The sequence below is a fragment of the Danio rerio genome, chromosome 18 (assembly GCF_049306965.1).
Source record: "Danio rerio strain Tuebingen ecotype United States chromosome 18, GRCz12tu, whole genome shotgun sequence".
NCBI classification, from domain to species: Eukaryota; Metazoa; Chordata; class Actinopteri; order Cypriniformes; family Danionidae; genus Danio; species Danio rerio.
The window spans coordinates 53,633,466-53,658,890 of NC_133193.1; the positions used below are offsets into that span (position 1 = coordinate 53,633,466).

The following is a 25,425-nucleotide window of genomic DNA, read 5'->3' on the forward strand; positions in this document are numbered from 1 at the left end:
GACTGAAAACAAAAATTACAGACGCAAACATTAAACAAATAATAATAAAATAAAACAAAACATTGTTGACAGTAAGATTATTTAGTTTTAAAACTGATGGACAAAAATGTGATTAAAAATTGTTGTTCATAATGACTTTTAATTGAGAAAAGCATCTTAAATGTGAGCACAGTTTGAGTCGCATGTGAGATTATTGTCATCAACTTGCTCTTCCTTTAACTTTGCAGTGTTTTATGAACATTGCAGTTCACATGTAACATAAATAATAAGATATTCCTGAATCGAGCACATCAGTCCACAGTTCTGGACAATAGCACATTTAAATTCACTTTAGCTGGAGTCTAGACATCTAAAAATACTTTGCGAATGTAATATTTCACTTTGACAAAGTCATGGAGAGTGAATATGGTTGTGTCTGCCTCAGACTGGATCAGATCAGCTGTGAGTGTATGGTAAGTGACAGACTGGACGGCATCCATCCTGCGCTCCTCACCATCCGTCTCCTCAGATTTGACAAAATAACGTAATGCAATGTAATGTAAAAGCTGAAAAGTTACCCCCTTGTATTATTAAAAAGTTTACAGGACAATATTTTCAAAGCAATCCAAAAATTACACATATCCACAGAAATGGCCAATAATCCTGTATTGCGTATGGCAGGCCAGTATTTTGCAGTATTTTCCAATTTTGGCTGAAAATGTTGTGTAAACGGCCCTGAAGTAACAGATATTAGTTTCGCAAAAATGTAGTCAGCACCCTCTAGTGGCTTTGTCATCTGAAAACGTACAACAAAACAAACTACGTATTTTAAATTCACAAAAATGGAGATGGCGCCCTCTAATTACTTTGTCATCTGAAATAAACAAACCCTAAGTAACGCATTTCAGATTATCAAAAAAGCAGCGAGCGCCCTCTAGTGCATTTGTCATCTAAAACGTACAACAAAATGAACGCTAAGTAAAGTAATTCAGATTCACAAAAATGTAGACAGTGCCAATTAGTGGACTTGTTATCTGAAACCTACAACAAAACACGCCCTAAAGTAGCATATTAGAGTCGCCAAAATGTAGACAGCGCCCTCTAGTAGATTAGTCATCTAAAACGTACACCAAAACAAACCCTATGTATTTAAATTCACAAAAATGTAGAGAGCGCCATTTAGTGGATTTGTTATCTGAAACCTACGACAAAACATACCCTAAGTAACATATTGGAGTCGCCAAAATGTAAACAGTGCCATCTAGTGGATTTGTCATCTAAAACATACAACAAAATAAACGCCAAGTAATTCAGATTCACAAAAGTGTAGACAGCGCCCCTAGTGGATTAGTCATCTAAAACGTACAACAAAACAAACCCTATGTATTTTAAATTTTTAAAAAAATGTAGACAGTGCCATTTAGTAGATTTCTCATCTTAAACGTACAACAAAACGAACTATATGTAATGTATTTCAGATTGCCAAAAAAGTTGCCAGCGCCCTCTAGTGGATTGGTAGTCTGACGTTTTGCAAATAAGAGGGTAAGGCATGCAATGAGCATGACGTAAACAGATTTGCATGTAACCTCTTCAGAGTTTTTTATTTGTGCATTTCAACAAATAAAAATAGAATAAAGTGCCAGTTCTTATTTCCCATCCTCTGATCTCTCTCACTCTCTTTGCACTGCTCACTATCTCCGTCTTTCATGATACAAGCTGTACAGCATCAAGGTTCAATGCGCGGTGCTCAATAACAGAGGGTCGGCTGCTAATACAACAAACTCTTCAGACCAATATCAGCCCTGCCATTCCTCAAAGGCCAATAAGCACACACAGACAAGCAGGAACACGGAGAGCATACACACACACACACGCACACACACACACACACACACACACACACACACACTTACAAACAGACAAAGCTTCAAATAACACCGCTCAATATCATTGAAAAACACAGTGCTCAATATCTACCTGTGGAGAGACACGCAAGTTCATTTTAAAGAGCTCGATAAGAGACTCAGGCTTTATCAGACCTCCATCAGTTCAGCTCCCAACTCAGATTATTCACACACACACACACACACTATTTAAAGTGGTAAAGGTTATTTCTGGCTAACATTCATAAAGGCTATACAGAAATCTCCATGCTGAATATAAGAACAGAGCGGTAATGGAGAATCATGAGCATGCAGGCACAGTAGTGATGCATTATCGCCCTCTAGTGACTCCAACAGCACACAGTAGCAGGACATCACATATACAGTTGACGATTGAAATAATTCCCCCTGTGTTTGTGTGTGCGTATATATATATATATATATATATATATATATATATATATATATATATATATATATATATATATATATATGTATATTTTTTTATGTTGTTAAGTGGTTGCTAGGATGTTCTCTGTGGTTGTTAGGTGGTTGCTAGGATGTTCTCTATGGTTGTTAGGCTATTTCATGTGGATGTTGGGTGGTTGCTAGGATGTTCTCTGTGGTTGTTAGGATGTTGTCAGTGGTTTTCAGGCCATTTTTTGTGTATGTTAAGTGGTTGCTAGGATGTTCTCTGTGGTTGCTAGGATGTTCTCTGTGGTTGCTAGGATGTTTTCTGTCAATCTATGTTTTGTGTATGTTAAGTGGTTGCTATGATGTTCTGTGTGGTTGCTAGGATGTTCTCTTTTGTTGTCAGGCTATTTTTTTGTGTGTGTTAAGTGGTTGCTATGATGTTCTCTGTGGTTGCTAAGATGTTCTCTGTGGTTGCTAGGATGTTCTCTTTTGATGTCAGGCTATTTTTGTGTATGTTAAGTGGTTGCTAGGATGTTCTTTATGGTTGCTAAGGTACTTCAGGAGTTATTTGTTCAGTCTGGTTGTTCTTGCTCAGTCTACCGTCTGCCAGGGTAAAACTGGACATCTGATCACTCAGAGAAGCATAATTGCACACCTTTCCCTCAACAAGCAACACAATCTGAGCCAGATCCAGACCAAGCCTTCCAGACGCGGGTGACGACATTCAGCCCAGGCGGAGCTCTAAAACACAGAACCAAACTCCAGATGAACTCGCAGCGCTTAAAATCTCCTTTGGATTTTCCAATTCTCACTGTCAGCCGCTACAAAAGAAGTAATTTGCAAGGCCACACATCAGTCTCTGACAGAGAGGCAGAGCGTTACCTCAGTGACATTACCATCACAGTGCATCATGGGTAATGGCGGAGCACGCACGCACACACACACACACACACTCATGCATTCATGGCTCTCCTTCACAGGCTGTGTGTGAGAGATTGATTTCCATTTGAATAAGATTTATGGGTCTGATATGTCAGCGGATTGTCAAAACATAATAACACCTCTGGTTGTCAGGCGCTGCAAACTTCCCTTTCTCCTCTCTTTCTAGCAGATTAAGTTCAGCTCTAAGGGCTTTATTGGTGCCGATAGGATGATATTGTCAAATCATAATGACATTCAGTGTGTAAATATCATCTCATAAGCAGCCAGCGCTCTCTCTTTCTGTGCGCTCAGTGCTGACGCAGATGAAGCTCAGATGGAGATATGGAGAGTGGAAAATACCCAAGAAATGCAGACAAGAACTGACGGAGAGAAAAATAAAGGATATTAAACACTTTACCAGAAATTACTATTATAATTGCTAAAAATAAATAAATAAATAAATAAGAGGATCAAAGCAGCAGAATACTGAACATGGGATTTAAATATAAAGACCACAAAAACAATTGCTGTTCATTATATTAAATATATTCTGTAGATGTATGAACACTAATCTGTTAATTAAGTCAGTGTTTTAAAAACACCACAAAAAATATTGTTTCTTATTACACTTTTTTTATAATATGCATTTATTTCTTGTGCTCTAAAATAATTGCATGATTATTTGCATCTTTTTGATCCCATTTAAAAAATTAAATTTTAAAATCGATTTATTATTGATTAAATTCAGCTTAAGTCTATTTATAGTGAAAATAATCATTTATCCATTCATTTTATTTTATTCAGTCTGAATACAATAGAAAAAACTCAAATATTTATCAGTTTGTTTATATTAAAACAATATATGCACATTTTACCTGCAATTCAAATACATAAATCTTACATTTAGGCTGATAATTTTGGGGGGTAAACATTATTATTTTGTGAAAGCAGTTTCTAAGAATGTGCATTGGAAAAGAAGGAAAATTAGTATTATTTTCTCACATGTATCCGCTGGCTAAAGCTCATGTAAGACTGCAGTCGACAGCGCCACCTGTGGGCAAACTAGGAGAAAACACTTTCTGAGGCCTGATGTGCCAATCTACAAACACACACGCGCACACACACACACGCACATGCACACGCACACACACGCACACACACGCGCACACACACACACGCACACACACACCACAAATAGGTGAAAATCCAGAGAAATGAAGGCAGCAGGAAACATCATGAAAGCATATGAGCTCATACATCCCAGAGCAAATTCCTGTCTGCTGTATCGAGTTACGCTCGTCTGTCCAAAGGTAAACATCTGGAAACTTCTCGTATTGTGTTTTAGATGCTCCTTATGTATTTCCAGATCCTCTCAGCAATAACACACAACACACACACACACACACACAGAGTTCCAGTGCTGAGCAGGCGGGCTTTAGACATAATTAGGATTAAACAGAGAGCTGGAAAACACAGACATAACTGTGGCTGCAGATCAGCACACCACACCCAAACACACACACACACACACACACACACACACACACACAGAGACCCAAATAAAGAACACACACACACCTAAATAAAGAATGAACAAATGCAAAAACAAAAAATAAAGAAACACACACACACACACGGACACACACTTAAATAAAACACACACACACACACACACACTTAAATAAAACACACACACCCACACACACTTAAATAAAAACTCACAAACAGCTAAACACACACACACAAACCTAAATAAACACACACACCTAAATAAAACTCAAAAACAGCTAAACACACACACACCTAAATAAAAAACGAACAAAAACAAACACTTAAAACACACACACACAAGCACACACAGACCTACATAAAAACTAACAAACAGCTAAATAAAGAACACACACACCTAAACAAAACACAAACACACACAAAACCCCACATGAAAAAACACACACACGCACGCACTTAAATACAAAAATCAAAAGATTCTACACAACACATTCTGTATTTCTACACTTTTAAATAAATGTTCATATGCATGGTAGCACACAAACACACACTCACACAAGCAAAAACATACACAAATGCACGTACAAACATACACACAAACACATGCAAGCAAATGCATGCAAACACACATGTAGATACACAAATGCAATCAAACACACAAACAGACACACACGTGTGCAAACACACACATGAAGATACACAAGCACATGCAAACATATGCAATCAAACACACAAAAGAGAAATACATGCAAACACACACACACACACAATCAAACACACACACACACACAAGCCCATACAGGCTAACTGTGCAGCAACATCAGAGTCAGAGGGGAAGCCCACATTTCTGCCTTCTTGGCTCTTTTCCCTCAAAGTTTGCAGTTCTGTCAGGAATAATCTCACAGTTCACAGATCAGTTTATAACAGAAACACCCCGTCTTCACCATGTTATACACTAGAGGGACAGTTTTAAGGTTTTACCAGCAGAGGTGGCTATTATGAACCAATCAGAGAGCTGATTATAAATTCAATCTTCATTTATTCATGCAAGAATCCCTTCATGCCGTCTGCAAATCTGCTATAAAGACCCTGATGGAGTGCTAATGGGAAGGATCAAATCTTCTTTTCACGCAGAGCATCTATGAAACCAGATTTAACACACACACACACACGTCTGACACATTTCAGATCATGTCAATGTCATGCACGATTATAGATGTCTGTAACCTGATGAACTTGCTCCACTGAAGTGCTTTTTTAATTTTTTTATTTCTCAGTTATCTTTTACACACATCACAATTAGTATTAGCCACAGCCATATCTCCCACTGAAGCTGAGCAGGGCCGAGTCTGATCAGTGTCTGGATGGGGGACCACATGGGAACACTAGGTTGCTGTTGGCAGTGGTGTTAGTGAGGCCAGCAGGGGGCGCTCAAACTGCAGTCTGTGTGAGTCCTAATGCCCCAGTATAGTACTATACTGTCAGAAACGCAGTCTTTCAGATGAGATGTTAAACCGAGCTCCTGACTCTCTGTGCTCATTAATAACCCCATGGCACTTCTCATAAAGAGTAGGGGTGTAACCCCGGTGTCCTGACCAAACTCCCTCCATCAGCATGTAAAGTCACATGACTGCACTCAGTTACGTTATTCCGAAAAAAATGTCTAGCATGGACAACCTAAACACTGAGAAAACAGAGCAACAAGTGCAGCTTGTGACAAAAAAATGCATATTTAACTGCACGAAAAATAAATAAATAAAATCATTGTTCATTAATCACAATTAAATTAAAACGTTAAATTAATCTAGATTTTGATTTTGGGCCAAATTGCCAGTCCTAATGCAAATTCCACACAGAAGAGCCAACTGGCCCAGCAGGGACTAAAACCATCGACCTTCTTGCTGTGAGGTAACAGTGCGACAAAACTGAGACGCAGTGTCACCCTCTACATTTTCATTAGCAATTAAAATGTAAGAATTATTAATTATTAATTAAAATTATTGTTTTTTAAAGGCTCTTTAAAATATTAAGGCTGCATTTATTAGATCAAACATATTGTAAAAACAGTAATAATTTTACCAGGGTTTCTGCAGATTTCACCAAGTTAAATTTAAGACTTTAAAGACGTTTTTAAGACCATTGTGAATACAATTTAAGGATTTGTTTTCCAATAGCCCAGTTACAAAAGATTTCCACTCACCTTAACAAATAATGATTAAAAATTAACACATTTAATAATACAATAAAAATAACAATAATTTAATTTGAATATTTATTATTACTTTTCAATTATATCCATTCACAAACCCAATAACCCTTACCAAGAATAAAACAAAACTTAGCTGTCAATTACTTCAGTCTACAATAATAATTTAATAATGACAATTTTGGGTCAGGACAAAATCCTCAGCAGTAAATACATTAGGAACTTTTAAGCAAATGTCACTGTAAGGAAAGTAATTAAATGCTATTTTTAAATACAAAGTGTTGAGTTTTATTGAGATTAATTGTTGGTGACTGTATGGGTGTTAATGTCCAGATTGGGTAGCTATACATGAACAAATGAAAATTAAGACCTGTTTAAAAAAGATTTAAGACCTATAACATGACATTTTAGTATATTTAAGACTTTTCAAGGCCTAAAATTTAGCTTTTGATATTTAAGACATTTTAACACATTTTAAGACCCCACGGACACCCTGTTTATTATATATATATATATATATATATATATATATATATATATATATATATATATATATATATATATATATATACATTCTTTTCAAAGGGAATAAATATACTGTAAAATATTATTTATTCCACCAACCAGCTACACTCAAGAATGCATGATTATATGCGGTCATGGCTTTGCAGTCAATGTGATTATTATGGAAGTCAATGGGGCAGAAACAGTTCCCAATGTAACCAAAGGGAGGTCAATTTTCCCAGAGTGCATTGTTGAGTTTTTAAACATTTTCCCAAAATATAAGTCAAAATAAGATTAAAATTATAACATTTGTTATAACACAAACAAATTTGTGACTAAATCAAGACTCAAAATCAGCCCAGAGTGGATGAAAATGACCCAACAGCACACATAAGGCCTAAACTTAAAAGCTAAACTTTTGAAATTGAGTGCAGAAAAAATAAATACAGCAGGACATGTATAAAGTCATGCACGGGCCTGAGCAGAGATGCAGTGTGCTGGTTAACGTGTGTGTGTGTGTGTGTGTGTGTGTGTGTGTGTGTGTGTGTGTGTGTGTGTGTGTGTGTGTGTTGTGGCATTGAGGTGTTCAGGTTGTGATGTGTGTGTAATCGGCGTGTGGAGAAATGAACATCACCCACCGTGAGACTGAAGCACCAGCAGAGAAAACAGCAGGAGGGCCAACATGACGACGCAGACGTGAGAGTGTGTGTGTGTGTGAGACAGCAGGGCAGATCCTTCAATCACGACACTGCAGGAAAAACACAGACAGAGAGAGAGAGACTGATTAACCTGGAGCTCAGTGACTGATGGAGTGGAAGACTGGAAATCTGTGTGTGTGTGTGTGTGTGTGTGTGTGTGTGTGTGTGTGTGTGTGTGTGTGTGTGTGTGTGTGTGTGTGTATGTGAGTAAAAGAGTTTTTGAGAGTGTGTGTGTGTGTGTGTGTGTGTGTGTGTGTGTGTGTCTCATTCTGCTTTATTCTGAACACTAGAAGCACTTATTTCCTGTGGCATCAGAAAGGATGTGTGGTCATATTATTGCTGACCGAGGCGTTTCTATATCTAATTTTACATTCAGGTGCTTCCTGTTAAGTCTGGTCCCAATATTTCCATCTCTTTGTCATTTCCTCTTACTCTCCTTCCCTTAAATTGGGAAAGAAGACAAAACCTCTTAAAGCCAGGTTAAATGGTTTGTTTTCTTTCCTGTGCTGACAGATTCCCTAAAGACCCAACATATCTGGGTGGACCTTACGCTGATAGTCATACAAGAAACATCTGTATAGTTCATAATATTGGAATCCATATGATTTTGCACAACTTTTATCTTCAAGGATTCATTCATTTGATTGAAAGTGACATGCATAATGTTACAGTATATTTATATATATATAGAATATTCATATCCATGCGTGTTCAGCAAAAAAGTCAGGAGAGAATTTTGTTTAATCCAAAACTATTAGTCATTTACTAGACACACATGAATGATTCGTTTCAGAGCTCTGGGTCACGTTACACCACTGCAATACAATAAGCAGCAAGAAACTTCTACTTTTGCTAAATAAATAAATAATTAATTAATTAATTATATATATATATATATATATATATATATATATATATATATATATATATATATATATATATATATATATATATATATATATATATATATGGTTGAAGGCAGAATTATTAACCCTCTGTGATTTTTTTTTTCTTTTTTAAATATTTCCTAAATGATGTTGAACAGAGCAAGGAAATTGTCACACTATAGTCAGATAATATTATTTTCTTCTCATTTTTTAAAATAAACATTTTAAGGTCAATATTATTTGCCCCTTTAAGCTATATTTTTACAACAGTCTACAAAACAAACCATCATTGTGCAATAACTTGCATAATTATCCTAACCATATATATATTTTAACATATATACAGTGCACAGCACAAATAAGTTGAGTTTGGAAATTTCTATTTTTATCCATTTTTCAGATAATATTTGCACTGTGATCTCAAGTAATTTTCTTGGATTAGTTCCAGTTTGGGCTTTGATACTGACTAATCGTAAACCATCCTGTAAAAAAAATTAATTTAAAAGAGATCTTTAGGCGGTTTATCCTGGGCACTGTATTAAAAAAACTAAATTCACTTTAAATTATAACACATTTTATTGTATTTTTGACCAAAAAAAATCAGCCTAAGAGAATAAAAAAGGATAAATCTCTCTGACCCCCACCACTTTTATGTATGAAAATACACAATTACATTTATTAGTATGAAAAGGCGACAAAACATTAAAGTAAAGCTAGAAATACACAAAAGCCCAATATGATTTATCTTTCACACACTGATGGACACAAACAGCTGCCTGGACACAGTCTGATCTCCTCTGAGCAGTTCTGAACAAACACTGAAACAAAAACACTTGAACAAATTACTTAAAGTAATAACATTTTAGATACTTTTTTTAATGTAATGCAAGTTACCATTTAGTTTAATTAATTAGCTTAAAAAAACACATTTCTGCATTTAAAATTGATGCATGATGAGTAATGAGGGAATACAGGAACAGACAGAAAGCAAGATGGCAATGCTGGAGGTATTGTCATTATTCTGAACATATGAAGAAAGGAAGGAAAGGGGGATTATAGTCTCAATGCACACTAGGGTTGTAACGGTATGAATTTTTCACGGTATGATAATCGTCTAAAACAATACCACGGTTTGACGGTTTCGCGGTATACGGTATGTTACAAATGTTACAAAATAATAGAACAGTGAAGCAAATTTGACTTTTTCCAAATAATATATTTTTAGTTACTATAAACAACACCACTTACAATGAACAAATAAAAATAAGAAAATAATAAATAATGTGTCAAAGTCCAAATAAAGTCCAAATAAACATGGTGCAAATCCTCAGTAAAAATAGATATAAATATTTACTATACTAAATAGTTACATAACGAAACTAGATTCAATATGGAACATCCTTAGGTTTTATGTGCCAGCATGGATATGGTTGTCTATTGATATGGATTTGGATATGGTTGTCTGCAATGCAGACAAACAGCTGCATCTTTATTTGCGTCTTTTGAAAACAGCAAGAGCAGCAGTTCGTCTTTGCTGTGTCACTGTTTTGTCCTGTTTCTGTGCTGCTGTGCATGCAAAAGTACTTAGTATGAGAATTATTTCATGCAAAACTTTTTTTTTTTGCGTTTTATTTAGCCGCGCATAAATGTATGCCTATCTCTCATTCCGTGTTGTTCAAAAAGCTTGGTCCACAAACAAAAGCGAAACCTATGCTTATTGGTTGTGATATAGCGAGTTTGAACCAATCTGGGCATGGAGGAGGGACAATGCATCAATGTATCATGTCTGATTTGTCCGGAGACACAGTGACGAGCGTTTCTTTGTCAAATCAGCGTTGTCAAATGTTGATGACGTAACCACACTGATTCCGGAGACTCCGAAAGTCCGCGAATGTTATGTGATACAGCACTGGAAAGCTGAGATTCTCTTCTTTATGCCAATCTTTGAATTGTATGAATCGGATCAGCGGATCAAAAGTTATTAAACATTTAAGAGCAATACTTATTTTTAGCCGCGGGCGGCTGTCTCGATCTTTAAGGGTTAAAACCGTTGATACGCAATTGTTCATGGTATGATAATCGTGCACGTTCAAATCGTGGTAAACCGTCATACCGGTATATTGTTACAACCCTAATGCACACTAATGTTACTGTACTAACAACACTAAAAGCACAACAGCAGCAAATACACTGCTTAAAACAGTCATTAATCTGTATATACGGCACGTACGGCTCTGGCTCAGGAGTTCTCAGAAGAGAAGTTCTTTCCCCAACACTGTGTGTGACAATGTGTACTAGTGAGTGTGTATATGTGAAAGTGTGCACTAGTGAGTGTGTATGTGACAGTGTGCACCATTGAGTGTGTGTAAGTGACAGTGTGCACTAGTGAGTGTGTATATGTGACAGTGTGTACTAGTGAGTGTGTGTATGTGACAGTGTGCACTATTGAGTGTGTATATGTGACAGTGTGCACTATTGAGTGTGTGTAAGTGACAGTGTGCACTAGTGAGTGTGTGTATGTGACTGTGTGAGCCGGTCATGACTGGACTCTTTCCAGTAGGTCAGTGTAATGTGAGTAATATGAGAGTGTGTGTCGTCAGAATCAAACTTCCTCAGTGACTAAACTCTGCGTTCAGCACAACATGTGGTCAGAAAACAGCAGATCAGCACTATTTACTTCTGGGGAAAACATCAAACCCTCGTCTCTTCCATTAAAGCACACAATGACTAATCTGGACTCTTTATACTTTATCAACTTTTAACAAATACTCTGAGGCACTTTTTCCTCATTCCTTCCTTCTGGATTCTCAGAATCGCTCAGACTGTTTTTGCTGGACTGGACCACTTTGTCTGTGATTTTCAGGACAGTTTTGCTGCTGTTTATAACTAGGTATGGGATGATAACCGTGTTCCAGGTATACCGGGGTTTGGAAAATTCACGGTTTTAAAAGCATCAAAGTTTTCTGCTATACCGCTTCTAAGGTATGAGTAAGATTTTTTTATTTACATTTTTTTTTTAGTACAACAGTATTTCCAGCAGAAAAGATATCTAAAAATGCCATTTTAAAATGTAAAAAATCTGTGTTTTTGAAACAAATGAAGACAGCAGAAGTCAATAATTCATTTTAATTATTCAGTCTGACATGTTTACCATCTTAAATGTTTCCCAAATTAAAATATATTGCGTTTAAAAGGGGAAAAAAGTTGTTGTGTTTTACCCAGACATTTAAAAAGAAAATATTTTAGAGCAGTAATCACAATATCATGATACCATGAAATATACATCCAAGGTTATCATACCATCACAATCTTATACCAGCCCATGCCTTTTTATAACCAGACAAAATGACATCGGTATCATTAATTCGCTCATTAATTGTCATCTGAAGCCTTTATTCTTTACACTTATAGAATGACATTTGCTGTTTGTTTAATCTAATTATTTAAATTGAGCTGAAAACAAAGAGTTTTTTGAGGGGACAGCTAAATTGTTTTATGGTCATTCATTCATTCATTTTTCCTTCGGCTTAGTCCCTGATTTATCTGAGGTCGCCACAGCGGAACGAGACACCAATATTCCAGCATATGTTGTATACAGCTGCAACCCAGTACTGGCAAACACCCATACACACTCATACACTACGGCCAGTTAAATACATCAGTTCCTCTATAGCGCATGTGTTTGGACTGTGGGGGAAAACGGAGCACCCGGAGGAAACCCACGCCAACACGGGGAGAACATGCAAACTCCACACAGAAACACCAACTGACCCAGCCGGGACTCGAACCAGCGACCTTCTTGCTGTGAGGCCACAGTGCTAACCACTGAGCCACCATGCCCCCCGTGTTTAATGTTTATTCCACTTCAGTTTTCAAAAACTTCTACGTTAAATCAATTCCTTTACATTGTCCCAACACAAATCGATTGTGTGAAGCCCAGCCTTTTTACGGTGCACCCCTCTCCTTTAAACCAATAGAATTCCCCGATCTGGCAATAAGAAGTTTATATTAAATTTCAAATGGCTCCGAAATAGTGTTGTATTTTTATATAAATATATTTGCTTCGCTGAGTGATGACAGAACAATCTGAACCACATTTTTACATTTAAAACATTAAAATAGCCATTGAACATAGATTTAATTTAATATAGCATTGAAAACACTTGACTCATTTGACCAAATTAAACTTTAACGAGCTCATTTGCTCGAGTTGAAAGTTTAAACTTTTAATTTTACAGCGTATTTTTTGTGCTGCTCTCAGGTTCAGAGTCTCTGATGTTTAAGAGTTTGTCTAGACCGGCAATAAATCTCTGATGTTTTACAGATGGAGTGTAATATAGCAGCACTTCAGAGCTGGACATGAGACGCTGAATCAGCTGTAAATCTCATCATAAACAAATAACATGAAAAAAGGCATGATGACAACAATTGTTTTTTATGTTATTTAACTTATTTTAAATGATGTTTCAGTTACATTTTTTAACTTGATAAAAAGATTAAGTTTACATTTGTCATGATAACAAATGTGTTTGTTACTTCAACTTAGTTTTAGTTATGTTAATCAGGTTTCAACTACATTTTTTTAAAGCTATACACAGTTTCAATTAATAATCTTTTAAATTCTTAGTTAAAATGTAACTACTATGAACTTTAAACTATAAACTCTAACTGTTATTAGATTTCAATTTTAAATATTATTAATAGTTAATATTATAAGGTATTTATTTATTTATTTATTTATTTCCTTTATTTAGCCAGGAGATCCCATTGAGACAGTACTGTCTCTTCTTCCAGTGAGACCTGGTATTAAAAAAGGAATATCTTTAACACAACTATCCCCTTTAATATAACTTTATTACAACAAATTTACAGCAGGGCAGCACAATAGCACAGTAGCTAGTCGAAAGAAAAGAAAGAAAGAAGGTTGCTGATTCGAGCCCCAGCTTGGTCAGTTGGTGTTTCTGTATGGAGTTTGCATGTTCTCTCTGTGTTTGCATGGGTTTCCTCCAGGTCCAAGTCCAAACACATGTAGTACAGGTGAATTGGATAAGCTAAAATTGTCTAGAGTGTGTGTGGATGAGTGTGTATGGATGTTTCCCAGTACTGGGTTGCAGGTGGAAGGGCATCCACTGTGTAAAACACATGCTGGATAAGCTGGCAGTTCATTCCAGGGTTGAAGACCCCAGATTAATAAAGATACTTAGCCAAAAGAAAATGAATGAAAATAAAATAAAAGGATGACATGATAAAACAAGAAATTAGTAAGCCGAAAAGAAAATGAATGAATTTACAGCACTTCACATTGTCTTTACATCTAAAAAAATTTTTTATTTGCAAACACATCTAATGTGTTTTGTAAAAGAAAAATGTCTTAAATAACAACATCATCAGATTTTCAAAATTGTTTTTTAGTTTTGAACTCTGTTTTGTCCCGCTTCTCAAAAATTGAGGTGAAGTTTGTTTATGTTTGCATACTCAGACTTTCTCCTTAATAGTATGATTTCAGTATTATTTGCAATTTCGGGAAATCATCTACTGAGGTAAAGTTGGTTTCATATTTGCACATTGGGACTTCTACTTAAATAATATAATTTCAGAATATTCTTTGCCAATTCTAAAGATGAAAATCCTGTTAGCTGTCAATTTCTATCAAAACACAACATTGTTCACAGTCAATTAAAAGGTCATGAAACCCTTAAACACATTTTTTGAGATGCTGAAATACATATATGTCGCTAAAAACACTATTAGGACACTAACATCTCGCTATGGAGTGAAAAATTGTATGTATATGTATTTGTGGCGGTAGTAATCAATAGGAACCACGTCACAAGTTGTCACTGAACGAATGTGCGAATATAAAACCAACTTTAACGTTACCTCAATTTAAGAGCGCAGTCTCCGAGTGTCCGGCGGGTGTGGCGCTCCAGTCCAGACAAAAGAGTACAGGGTTCGGCTGGAGGAGGAGAATAAAAACCCCTGATAATCTGACACCCGGGTTAGTAAAATTGAGCTTTAGAGAAACAGCTCGTCTATCCAGCAACCATAAAACACAAGTCAAATAAAACCTAAACAGTTAAAAAGCAGCGTTGTTTCACTATGAGAGGAACTTTGAATCTCCGGTTCACTCATCCCGATCGACACCGGTTCATTGATTCGCTTTCTCCGCGCAGTTTATTCTAACATTGCTCTTTGACGATATAAACTGAAATAAGTGGCGCTTAGTGTGAGGCGGTTATTGAGGAGTTTAAACGAGTGACGGTTATTTGTGGCAGTTATTGGGAGTTTAAATGTGTGGCGGTTACTGAGGAGTTTAAATGCGTGTCGGTTATTGAGAAGTTAAAATTTGTGGCAGTTAATAATGAGTTTGAATGTGTGGCGGTTATTGCAGTTTTTTTACTCACCGCGGCTTCTCTGTATCAGCAGACCGGGGAAAAGGCACTCTCTGCGGGCTCCGGCATTCCCGATCAGGCCCTCAGCTCCGGTGAACTCTCTGGAAGCTCATGTTTATCCGCAGAAATGATGATGATGAGGGAAACAGCGGCTGCTCGAGTCCAGCTGGTTCAATTTTTTCCTCCGGTCGGACTCGGAAAGTGAATAATAAACCACTCCTATACCATTCCTGCGCTCGGTCCAGCCTGGTGACGTCAGCACTTCTGGAGCAGCTCAGCCAATCACGGCCGCTCTCTATATTTTAACAATAACGGTAATTAAAAGAAAGAAAGAAAGAAAGAAAGAAAGAAAGAAAGAAAGAAAGAAAGAAAGAAAGAAAGAAAGAAAAAACATGGTCTATCTCCGTATTTTACAAAAGCAAAAAAAGTTAATAGAACCTATAAAATATTTTGTTATATATTATAATATAGTAAACTAACTTTTACATTATATTATATTATATTATATTATATTATATTATATTATATTATATTATATTATATTATATTACATTCCCAGAGATGGGTTGCGGCTGGAAGGGCATCCGCTGCGTAAAACCAATTCTCAATAAGTTGGCGGTTCATTCCGCTGTAGCGACCCCAGATTAATAAAGGGACTAAGCCAACAAGAAAATGAATGAATGAACCAATATATTATATTATATTATATAACATATTTGGCCTGTTTTAAAATATGTCATGTAATAACAACAATAATATAATAATAATAAAAGTATAATGTAATTATTGTTATTGAAGTGAAATAATAAAATAATGTAAATAAATTAGTTAATGTAATTAAGAGGAAAGGCTCCAGGGTATCTTGTTACCACCAGAGGTTCCAAAGAGTTCCAAACTTTACAAAGAAATCACCATGAGGGGGGCAAATGTCCTTTTAGGGTTTGCTTTGGTTTTTATCACTATAATACTACTTCTTGATTCACATTTCATTTCAATAAAACATTTAGAAATTACTGATTTTAAAACAGGTTTCAATGGAAAAAGTGTTCTCCCTGCAGTGCCCCTGAAGCCCACTTGGGGTCGCAGAGCCGTAAAACTATTTCTGATTTTTTAAATGACAAACATATAAAATATAAATTATGCCATACCATTTTTATTTTATGCTTATGCACATCATTTACAGATGCAAAATGAGACATAATGCGCGCGTCTGTGTCTTTAAGACATGTTTGCAAGACTTTTATTTTGTCGGTCGGAGGAAACTGTGCGTGGCGTCACATCCTTCCATCAGCTGTTGACAAAACGCTGCCTCACCGACTGCTGGATGAACAAATCGGGATAAACCGGTAATATTTTGGTCTTTTTGATTATTATTTAATCCTCACCGTGATCAGGTGTTCAGATGTTGTGTCTGAGATCGATAGCTAATCGATGTTAATAAGATAATCTATCATTTGTGCTTTAAACTGCCTGTAAAACTGAAAGTGAGAGCAGGAACTGATACCAAAACAACACTGAGCCAGGTTTTTACTAACAGTAATAATGATATCAATGATGATGATAATGCCATACTTTCCCATTTGACTGATCACAGTTCACCAGAACAGGTTGTTTGTATTTATTAGGTTTGCTTAATTGTGCAAAGGCGTCATTAGCAGATTAAACAGGTTTACGTTCGTGTGTTTCATTTGTTTACATTATATGTGTTTTATATGTGCTGTGTATATTTATTATATACAGTTTAGTGCTTTCAAAACATTAATCCCATCCAAGATAATGTAGATAAAATACAAATGCGTATTTGGAAATAATTTGTATGTGTATTATATATAAACAAACAAATATATGAACTTTTATTTTGGATCCAATTAATTACGGTTAATCTTTTGACAGCATTAGTGAATCAATTGTTTATTATTTATTAATTATTAATTATTTTATGTGGACTTTAAATATTAGTATAATAGTGATAATAATGAAAATAAATACACACTCCCAGGGCTGTTTATGGAAGTTGACATTTAGCTGCACCATGTTGGTGTTTCGTAACATCTATTTTACGATGTGGGTCGTTATCCCAACACTCAACCCCCAACCTGGAGGACCAGGACATACACAAATACACCTTACAGACCATTTAGTTGATCAATTCCCGTATAGCGCATGTGTTTGGACTGTGGGAGAAACTGGATCATCCGCAGGAAACCCACACCGACACGGGGAGAACATGCAAACTCCACACAGAAACACCAACTGACCTAGCTGAGACTCAAACCACCGACCTTCTTGCTGTAAGACAATTGTGCTACCCACTGCACCACCGTGCCACCCCTAATAATCAAAATACGACTTTAAAATAGCCCTAAATGTCTGAATCACAGAGTGCATAAAGAAATTCTCCTCGTATATGATTTTACACGAATAACCATCTGTGTGTTGTTGTTTGTTCTGCAGAATATGGCGAGTTCAGCTTGGCATCTCTCTCTGAAAGTCAGCGACAAACCCAAAGCACTGTTCCAGTTTCCAGATCCTGAACCTGGAGATGTTCATCCAGGAGGATATCAGGTGTCCACGCTCAAGCAGCTGATCTCAGTGCAGTTATCAGACTCTCTGCCCGACCCCGATCTCATCGGTCAGTTCTGCTGCAGAAGATATTATAGACCATAATATGACACTTTTTATTTTGTCCATAAGACATACAGTGCTTACTCATATTTTAATCTAACTCTCAGTGAATATAGACTATATTACTGTGCAATTAAACAGTTTTATGAAGCGGTTATATTCATTAAAATAAGAGTTTGGGCATCGAATATCTTCAGGAATATACAGATAACACATTTAAATTCAATTATTACCGCTTCACAGCAAGAAGGTCGCTGGTTCGATTAGCAGTTCATTCCACTGTGGCGACCCCTGATTATTAAAGGGACTAAGCCGAAAAGAAAATGAATAAATGAGTTTTTGTGAAACATCTCAACATTTATTTATTTATTCATTTATTTATTTATTTATTCATTTATTTATTTATTCATTATTTTTTATTCATTTATTTATTCATTTATTTATTCATTCATTTATTTATTTTATTAATTCATTTATTTTTTCATTCATTAATTTATTAATTTATTTATTCGATCATTTATTTATTCATTCATTTATTTATTTTATTCATTAATTTATTTATTCATTCATTTATTTATTTATTTATTTAATTAATTATTTATTCATTTATTTATTCATTTATTTATTTATTTATTCATTTATTTAGTTATTCATTCATTTATTTATTCATTCATTCATTTATTAATTTATTTATTCATTCATTTATTTATTCATTTATTTTTTATTCATTTATTTATTTATTCATTCATTCATTCATTTATTCATGTATTTATTTATTCATTTATTTTTTTTATTCATGTATTTATTTATTCATTTATTTATTTATTCATTTATTTATTTATTTATTTATTCATTCATTTATTTTATTCATTTATTTATTTATTCATTCATTTATTTATTCATTCATTCATTTATTCATTCATTTATTTATTTATTCATTTATTTATTCATTTATTTATTCATTCATTTATTTATTCATTCATTTATTCATTCATTTATTTATTTATTTATTTATTTATTTATTTATTTATTTATTCAATTATTTATTTATTTATTTATTTATTTATTTGTTTGTTTGTTTATTCATTCATTTATTATTACATGTTTATTTAAAATTATCAGGGTGAATGTACAATGTTCTTCCAGAAATATAATCAAAGGCAAGTTTTACAAAGAATGTGTCATGAGTTATGAGCAAAATAATAATAAAAAAAATATATTATTATAGATAGATAGATGGATGTATGGATAGATAGTTGGCGGTTCATTCCGCTGTGGCGACCCCTGATTAATAAAGGGACTAAGCCGAAAAGAAAATGAATGAATGAATAAAAACATCCTGTAGAAAATATTAATGTAAAAGACAGATTTTTGAGGGGTGTACTCAGTTATGCTCAGCATTGTACACTTTAAGATATAATCATTAGATATTTTGGTCGCATTTTATTTGAATGTACAATTCTTACAATTAACAAACCATTATTATCTGATTTTTAGCTCAATAATATACTAATTGGCAGCTTTATTAATAGTTAATAAGGTATTAGTTGGGTTTAGGTATTAGGGTTTTTAAATGTATTATTATTATTATTTAATTTCAGCCATACTTAACAAAATAAGACTTTCTCCAGAAGAAAAATATAATAGTAAATGCTGTGAAAAATGTCTTTGCTCTGTTAAGCATCACTTGGGAAATAATTAATAAATGTATAAATACATTTAAACTCTCCAACTGTATATCGTAATATGAGATCTGTGTCTTCATCTAACAGCATGCTCTTCTGCAGATTTTGTGCACTGCGGCTGTGTGCTGAAGGATGATCTCACACTAGATTCGTACGGCATCAAGTCTGGATCAACTCTGCATATCATCAAGAAGACGTGGCCGGAGCCGGAGATCCAGCCTGGTGTGTTTAGAGCTCATTTCTGATGAGACATTCCTGAATTATATTCTGTCTGTGATGTGTTTCTGCATCTTTTAGAGCCCGTCAACAGATCTGCAGCCGCCAGAGAGTTCAGGATGCTTCAGGCCGCGATGCTCTCCAATGCAACATACAGAGAAGCGGTACCAAAGACTCTAGATAAAATACAAGACACGTCACTCCTGTAGTTTTCAGTGGGCAAATGTGGTTGTTGCTAGAAGGGATACAGCTGTGGCCAGAGGTTAACAAGAATTAATTATGCAATTTATAAAATTATACATTATATGTATTTTATAAACATCTCCCCCTACCCAAACCCTCACAGTCATGTAAATACAGTAATTACGCAGAGTAATGTTCATATTATTTATTAAATGAACAATTAAATCATATTTTATGATCATTTACCGCTATCCCAACCCTCACAGTAATGTAAAAATATTAGTTATTGTTGTAGAGCGGTGCTCTCAAACCGGGTTCCTGCCTCAGTTCTGCACAGTTTTGCTCCAACCCTAATCAAACACAGCCAATCCAACTAATCAAGGTATCAACTACTAGAGACTCTTAAGCTGGTGTGAGTTGGAGGTGGTTGGAGATAAACTATGCAGTTCCTGTGGGTTTTCCTCCGGTTTCCCCTACAGTCCAAAAGACATGCAGTACAGGTGAATTGGTTAGGCTAAATTGTCCATAGTGTATGAGTGTGTGTGTGAATGTGCTATAAGCTGATATAAGCTTTACATGCTATATATATATATATATAACTGATATAAGCATGTAAAGCTTGCAGTTTGTCTCTTCCGCCTAAATGGATCTTCAGTTTCTTATTAAACCTTCTGACCAATCAAATGCTCTCTAGTCTCTGACTTGCCCCGCCCCCTTCTTCTCATTGGCTTTTCATTTAAAGCGCTTGATCTCATCTACTCTCCCTGGCAGAGCTGTGATAAAACAACACCATTGGGGGTTTTTTTTAAAGAGGGGAGGAGCTACTCTATGCCCCGCCCTCTCTTCATGTTTCAGTCTAGGTTACATCAAACATGGAATTAATTAAATGCACAGTTCAAAGCACTTTGCTGGAGCTTTACTGAAGCAGTTCAGCACTCTCTCATTGATCTTCAGGTGTTTAAGATGCTGGCCAATAAAGAGTCGCTGGACCAGATCATCGTGGCATCTCCAGGCCTCAGCTCAGACCCGGTCGCATTAGGTACATTTACTTACAAACTCCTCCCTCCCTCCCTCCCTCCCTCACTCACTCACTCACTCACTCACGCATGATGGATTTATATAGAGAAATGTCTGATGAGCTGATGTGTTTTACAGCTGTGCTTCAGGATAAGGATCTGTTCGTTCAGTTCACAGACCCAAACCTGCTGGACACGTGAGTATCTCTGAACACTATTAATCTCTGGACATATTTACACCTGGTATTACGATGCTTTTAGGTAATTTGATCACAAATGGACAAAAGAGACACATTACCATTCACACATTGCATTTAAACACGTCTCATTTGTCCACTTTAATCAATTCTCTGAGTATAAAGGGTGGTATTGGCTTTCTCTAATACCACTCTCTCCTCTCCGTATGCACCACACACTGTCCACTTGTGATTGGATTGAAGAAACTGCATCGTAACAGCAGGTGTGATTAATCAGTGATCGTGGTCTGTTTTCTCGGTCAGGTTGATCAGGTCTCACCCGTCGCTGGTTAATGCCATTATATTAATCCTGCACTCAGTGACCAGCAGCTCCGGTCAGTCCAGCAGCGGCTCCTCACGCAGCACAGCGGCCAGTTCATACAGCCAGATGCCCGGTAAACACTGACAAACATGCAGAAAACACAGAGTATGATCATAATTACAGTGTCTGAACATTCGTGTGTGTTGACAGGAGGATTTCTGTTTGATGGCATGTCAGACGATGAAGACGATTTTCAGTCGGTATGATCTACTATTTTTATTAATATTGTCATTACTAATACTGTTTATAATATTAGTAATATTACTATTACTACTACTATTATTATTATTATTATTAGTAGTAGTAGTAGTAGTAGTATTATTATTATTACTATTATTATTAAAATTATTATTAAAATTATTATTATTAGTAGTAGTAGTATTATTACTATTATTATTTTTACTATTACTATTATTACTATTATTATTGTTACTATGATTACTAGAATTACTATTATTATTATTACTATTATTATTGAAATTATTATTATTATTATTACCATTATTAATTTTTTATTATTATTACTATTACTACTATTATTATTATTATTATTATTACCATAATTATTATTTGTATTACTAATACTACTAATAGTAGTATTTGTTAATATTAATATTATTATTAATAGTATTATTATTACTATTACTACTATTATTATTAATATTATTATTACTTATATTATTATTGTTGTTGTTATTATTATTATTGTTATTATAACCATTATTATTATTATTATAACTATTATTATTATTAATATTACTAATACTACTAATATTATTATTAACATTATTATTATTATTATTAACATCATCATTATTATTATTATTATTATTAATATTATCATCATTATTATTATTAATAATATTAATAATATTATTATTGATATTATTACCATTATTATTATTATTAATTTTACTATTACTACCAATATTATTTATTTTCAATTATAATTACTATTTTACCTACTATTTTATATTAGTAGTTATTATTACTGTTGTTATTATTTTATTATTAATATTTTTCCCATTAATATTATTATTATTATTATTATTATTACCATTATTATTACTATTATTATTTCTGTTATTACTATTATTACTACTGTTGTTACTATTATTACTACCACTATTATTACTATTAGTGTTAGTTGTAGTACATCATCATTATCATTGAGTAAAAATGAGAAAATAGTATTGTGATATAAGGTTTAGATCATGAAGTGATCAGGAGGAGTTTTTATGATTGTTATTGTACCTGTGTGTTTAGCTGTACCTGTGTGTATGACTGTACCTGGATATAATGTGCAATGTTGTGATGTTGTTTGATCCAGGCCAGCCGTGGCGGCTCCTCGTGGCCCCTAAGAGCGTCTGGGTCCAGACCGGGGACTCTTGCTCACAGCGGAGCCATGGGGCCTCGACCAATCACACAAAGTGAACTCACACACGCTCTCGCTTTAGCCAGCACACCTGAAGCCGGCGGCACTGCTCCAGCACAGGTCTGAAACACACACACACACACACACACACACACACATATATATATATATATATATATATATATATATATATATATATATATATATATATATATATATATATATATATATATATATATATATATATATATATATAAGCACAGATTCACACATACACAGACATATAAACACACACATGACAACAACAATCATCAGACAAGCTAAGCTATAATAACTATATTCACTCTCTCACACACACAGGTTTGTTTTTCTGAATTGTGGGGACATTACATAGGTTTCCATTGCTTTTATACTGTACAAACTGTATGCTGTATTTCTCCCCCCAACCCTTATATTCTCATAATTCACCACTTTCTTGAGATACCTTTGACATAACCATGTCATTTTAAACATTTGTGTCCTGATATAAATCACACACACACACACACACGCTCTCTCTGTGCTGTGCAGGATGGGTCTGCGGCTGGAGCTCCGGTCAGCAGTGGTCTCTTCAGCCACGCACTGCAGCAGGCACTACAGGCCTCTGGCGTGAGCTCACTTCAGGTGACTACACACACACACACACACACCATCACTAATGCAGCAAACACAACTCTTATTCACCACTTTGAAATCTGTTATACAGCAGGGGGCACTGTTATGCGTCTTAAAGCCACAGTTCACCCAAAGACAAATGATTCAGGTGAACCGTGCCTTTAAGAAATGCATGTATGTGTCCGTGTGTGTGTGTGCAGCAGGGCCGCTGGCAGCCGCAGATGCAGCAGTTGAGGGATATGGGCATCCAGGATGAAGAAGTGGCTCTGCGCGCTCTGACCGCCACTAATGGAGATCTGCAGGCCGCGCTGGAGCTCATCTTTGCAGGAGGACTCTAGTCTGACACACTTTAATTTGACTCTTTTTTTACTTTTGTCCTAAATAAAGCTTCATTTCAGAACTTGGGTTCAGTGATTTGTCCAGAATTACCTGTAGAAGTCTTGCCAACACGATGGAAGCTGCTTAAGTGTGTATGGTTTTGCTGCTGAAATGGCACAGGGATCAAATCTAGAAAGTGTACTGGGTTTAAATTGGGAGATTTCTTTATCCTTTAAGGTCTTTGTAGGAATAATTTAGTTTGTTATTGGGATAAAACAGATTTATCAATAAATGGAGGTGAAATATTGTCAGTGATAAATACAGCTTGATCACAACATCTACAAGTAAATCCATGAAGTAGATGCGGTTAAATCAGGCCACTGTGGTGATGTGAGGTAATGAGCAGCAGGGGGCGCTGTGAGACAGTTTATTAACACTGAGTCAGTGCAGAGATTCACTCATCAAGATCAATAATGCTCATTATTATAAGTGCAAAATTGATTTTAACTAACCCTGATCATGAATAATAACTAATATAATAGTAAATAATTGTGTCTGTAAATTAACAAACATCAAAGGTAGTTTAATTTATTATTCCTAATATGATTGATATTATAATGACTAGTATTGTTTTCATTTTGATTATTAATTATTTTATTGTGTCATAAACATCTATCAGCTGCCTATAGCTAGCTATTCATTTGAATATGTTTAACCTATTAGTACTAATATAATTACTACTATTATCCTTATAATCATTAATATTAGTATTATTACACATTATTAGCATCATTATTATTAGATGCCTTTTACTCTCAATTAATATTTTTTTTAAACTTTTTATCATTTGTTCATTTTCCTTCCGCTTACTCCCTTTATTAATCAGGGGTCGCCACCGTGGAATGAACCGCCGACGTATCCAGCGTATGTTGTACACAGCGGATGCCCTTTTAGCTGCAACCCAGTACTAGGAAACACCCATACACTTTTCGCTCATACACTACGGCCAGTTTAGTACATAGCCCATGTGTTTGGACTGAAACCTACGCCAACACGGGGAGAACATGCAAACTCCACACAGAAATACCATCTGACCCAGCTGGGACTCGAACCAGTGACCTGTGCCACTGTGATGCCCATCACTAATTTTTTTTACTAATAATCATTTTATTTTATGCTAAACATCTTAATTATTATAATCAGCAGCATGTAGATACCTATTACTTTTATAATATTTTGTTAAACCACTAGCATTAGTATTAGTATTAATATTATTAATATCATCATTAATATTGGTATTTCTATACTTAACATCATCACTTTTATTATTATTATTGTCTGTAACTTCCAGTTATTGTTAAACATTTCAGTTTTTTTATTATTAATAGTGTTATTATTACTG

General features: G+C 35.0%; 2 protein-coding genes across 10 annotated transcripts in view; one reads left to right on the forward strand and one right to left on the reverse strand.

Annotated features, from left to right (window-relative positions):
* Positions 1 to 15,589, reverse strand: part of cd276 (CD276 molecule) — an 80,710-nt gene extending 65,121 nt beyond the window's left edge. Inside the window, exons 1-3 of one of the 2 annotated variants that reach the window (XM_021467709.3) lie at positions 15,406 to 15,589; positions 14,882 to 14,957; positions 8,055 to 8,164 (exon numbers count right to left, since the gene is read on the reverse strand). In XM_021467709.3, coding sequence (XP_021323384.1) covers positions 8,055 to 8,100 — 46 coding nt within the window. In that variant the 5' untranslated portion in view covers positions 8,101 to 8,164; positions 14,882 to 14,957; positions 15,406 to 15,589. The remainder of the gene's footprint in view (positions 1 to 8,054; positions 8,165 to 14,881; positions 14,958 to 15,405) is intronic. The other variant, NM_001080622.2, reaches the window with a different exon arrangement.
* ubl7b (ubiquitin-like 7b (bone marrow stromal cell-derived)) lies at positions 11,564 to 24,105 on the forward strand. 8 transcript variants are annotated; one of them, XM_068214734.2, is made up of 12 exons: positions 11,564 to 11,983; positions 15,428 to 15,707; positions 17,848 to 18,025; positions 19,806 to 19,925; positions 20,001 to 20,083; positions 21,057 to 21,141; positions 21,258 to 21,315; positions 21,619 to 21,749; positions 21,827 to 21,876; positions 23,007 to 23,171; positions 23,622 to 23,714; positions 23,906 to 24,105. In XM_068214734.2, exons 3-12 carry the CDS (start codon positions 17,851 to 17,853, stop codon positions 24,041 to 24,043), a joined length of 1,098 nt encoding a protein of 365 aa, XP_068070835.1. In that variant the 5' UTR covers positions 11,564 to 11,983; positions 15,428 to 15,707; positions 17,848 to 17,850; the 3' UTR covers positions 24,044 to 24,105.
* The last annotated feature ends 1,320 nt before the right edge of the window (positions 24,106 to 25,425 follow it).

Coding starts and splice junctions, on each gene's coding strand:
- ubl7b (XM_073928940.1), top strand. CDS start 17,851: ATGGCGAGTTCAGCTTGGCATCTCTCTCTGAAAGTCAGCGACAAACCC. Junction 19,926..20,000: donor GGAGCCGGAGATCCAGCCTG/GTGTGTTTAGAG, acceptor TGCATCTTTTAG/AGCCCGTCAACAGATCTGCA. Junction 23,715..23,796: donor CTGGCGTGAGCTCACTTCAG/GTGACTACACAC, acceptor TCTGTTATACAG/CAGGGGGCACTGTTATGCGT.